Raw genomic sequence first — 2,612 nt, forward strand, 5'->3', positions numbered from 1 at the left:
CCTCCTTCCGTCACCATTTATTCCTCCTTTACCCTCTTCTACCCGCTCCTCCTGCCCTTGCCCCAGCGGGACTGGGTGGAGCTCAGAACCACCCCTTCCCGGACCACAAGTGGCCCCACAGTGGAGAGGGGCACAGGCCTAGGTGGATGGGGAGGTCTTTGGACCCCCTCTCCCAAGCAGCTCCCACCTCTCCGGCCTTCCTCCCGGCCTCTCCCAGGCCCTAGCTTTTGACCTTCCTTCCGAGCACCCTCCCGCCCCCGCCCCTCCCCACCAGGCCTCTCTCTCTTATCTCTCAGCTTTCTCTCCGTGTCCTTCTGTCTCTCCTTTATGTATCGCTTTCCTCCCCTGTCTGTCTGTCCTTCCCGAAACCTCTCCCCCACACCCTCCATGAATCAATGGAGGTTGCTCAGAAGCTAAAGCAGCCTGGCCCACTAACCTCAGAGGGGGTTGAGCATCGACCTATGAACCAGGAGGTCACGGTTCAATTCCCAGTCAAGGGCACATGGGTTGTGGGCTCGATACACGGTAGGGGGCGAGCGGGAGGCAGCCGATCCATGATTCTCTCCCATCATTGATGTTTCCATGCCTCTCTCTCACCCTTCCTTTCTGAAATAAATAAATAAATAAAGATATATTTAAGAAAAGGAATGACCTTTGGGTGCTTTCTGGTTCCAGCATCTAAACCCCGAGGCTGCCCGAGCAGAGTCACCCTTCCTTTCTGAAACAAATAAATAAAAAAAGATATATTTAAGAAAAGGAATGACCTTTGGCTGCTTTCTGGTTCTAGCATCTAAACCCCGAGGCTGCCCGAGCAGAGTCGCTCGGGGAAGTCACTGTAGGTTGAGCGTATTGACCAGTAATTGTTTCTGACCCGTGACTTGGCACGCGTTTTCTCCCCAAATGCTTTCAGCTGTTGGAACGGGGCCCTCCAGCCACCGAGTGTTCGGTGTGGACGAGTTTAGCGGGAAAAGGGGGGTCCTGGGTGGGTAGGTGGGGGTTGCACTGGGAAATGAAGATGAGCTGCTATGGGCAAGCCCTGCTGCTCATGACTCTTCATCGTCTCCCGTGACAAGTAGAGCAGTGACGTCGCGATGGGTGGGATGACTCAGGGTGGACGGTGTGTGCTCTTCCCTGCCACGCCCCCCGCCCCCGGTTCTGCATGCACCTGACTGCTGTTCCGCTTTCTTTGTAGGACAGATTTCTGCGTGCACAAAGACGAACCGTGTGACACCGTCGGTAAGTTTCAAGTTAAAATAATAATTGAAGGGGCCGCTACGTCCCCTTTGATACTTTTTGCCTTTTCCGTCGCCTCTTTTCTTATAGAAATGGATCATTTGACTTTATTCTGCTTATTTTTCCAGAAAAGTGTTGACAGTTCTTATGGGAGGAGGCGTCCAGACAGAGGGTTAATAAGGAAGATAGGAAATGTTAAGCTGGGGGAGGGACCACGGGGGGACCCCGAGGTGACTGTATTTGGGGCGCATTTGTTTCTGAGACTCTCGGCCACCAGTGCCGGAGTCGGGGGGACCCCCTGAGTTAACGCGATTGTCATGAGACAGAGCTTACTGGTTTGATCTCGTGCCCAAAGATGGTTTCCCCGTGCGTCCTGGGTGAGGTGTGACCAGGGTGAGCCCTGCCAGCAGCAGGCTTTGCTTTCAGGTCAGATAGCAGCGCTACCACCAGCCCTTGCTGCTGGACAAACACATTTTCCTTCTTCCCCTCCCTCCCTCCTCTTCCTTCTCCTCCCCCCGATCAGAATAGACTGCGAGGTTCACAGCGACCCCTAGAGGGGTTTCAGTGAGGTCAGCGATCGCCCAAACCTCTATTCCCGAGGAGGTCACAGTACGGCGCCGCCGAGTGCGAACTCCTGAACCCTCTGTGCTTAGCACTGTAGGAGCACGGGCGAGGCCTGGGCAGTGTATGCCCTGGAATTCACATGTTCAAAACCCGGGCTTCCCTTGGAGTCCTCGTTGCGTCTCATCTCCATCCTTCTCTCTGGCTTTGCCGCGTACAAGCTGGAGATTTTGGTTAAATCGTCATAATCCTTGCCCTGGCAGGTTTGGTTCAGTGGGTAGAGCATCGGCCTGCGGACTGAAAGGTCCTAAGTTTGATTCCGGTCAAGGGCACATATCTGGGTGGCAGGCTGGATCCCTGGCCCTGGTTGGGGCTCATGTGTGAAGCAACCAATAGAAGTATCTCTCACATCGATGTTTCTCCCTCTCTGACTCTCCCCCTCCTTTCCGCTCTCAAAAAAAAAAAAATCTTTGTAATCCTTAAAATGACCACTTCAAAGGGCACTTTAAGGCCCTTTGAGATCTAGCTAACGGTGACAGCTGCCATTGGTGTCACCTGTAGAGTCTTTATAGGTTGTCCTCCGCCCATCCTCTAAACAGACCTGCAAGCCAGGTGTCGGACCCCAGGCATGCTTCCTCTTTGGGGGCCTTGTCCATAACGAGTGACTAGACTTGTCAGTGTGACATTGGCCTTGATAGAGGGACCGCTGACACCTGTCTCAGTCTGGCTGGGGCTGTCGGTGACCAGTCCATGCTGACCTCTGTCCGCTGACAGGGCTGCCCAGGCGGGGGCTGTCCTTCCCCATGCCCACGACTCAG

General features: G+C 54.4%; 1 protein-coding gene across 1 annotated transcript in view; it reads left to right on the forward strand.

The window, feature by feature from the left end:
* Positions 1–2,612, forward strand: part of ADAMTS17 (ADAM metallopeptidase with thrombospondin type 1 motif 17) — an 86,058-nt gene that overhangs the window by 25,124 nt on the left and 58,322 nt on the right. The window contains exon 7 of the mRNA XM_006771776.2: positions 1,193–1,236. Coding sequence (XP_006771839.2) covers positions 1,193–1,236 — 44 coding nt within the window. The remainder of the gene's footprint in view (positions 1–1,192; positions 1,237–2,612) is intronic.

This window comes from Myotis davidii, unplaced genomic scaffold (genome assembly GCF_000327345.1).
Source record: "Myotis davidii unplaced genomic scaffold, ASM32734v1 scaffold164, whole genome shotgun sequence".
Lineage (NCBI taxonomy): Eukaryota > Metazoa > Chordata > Mammalia > Chiroptera > Vespertilionidae > Myotis > Myotis davidii.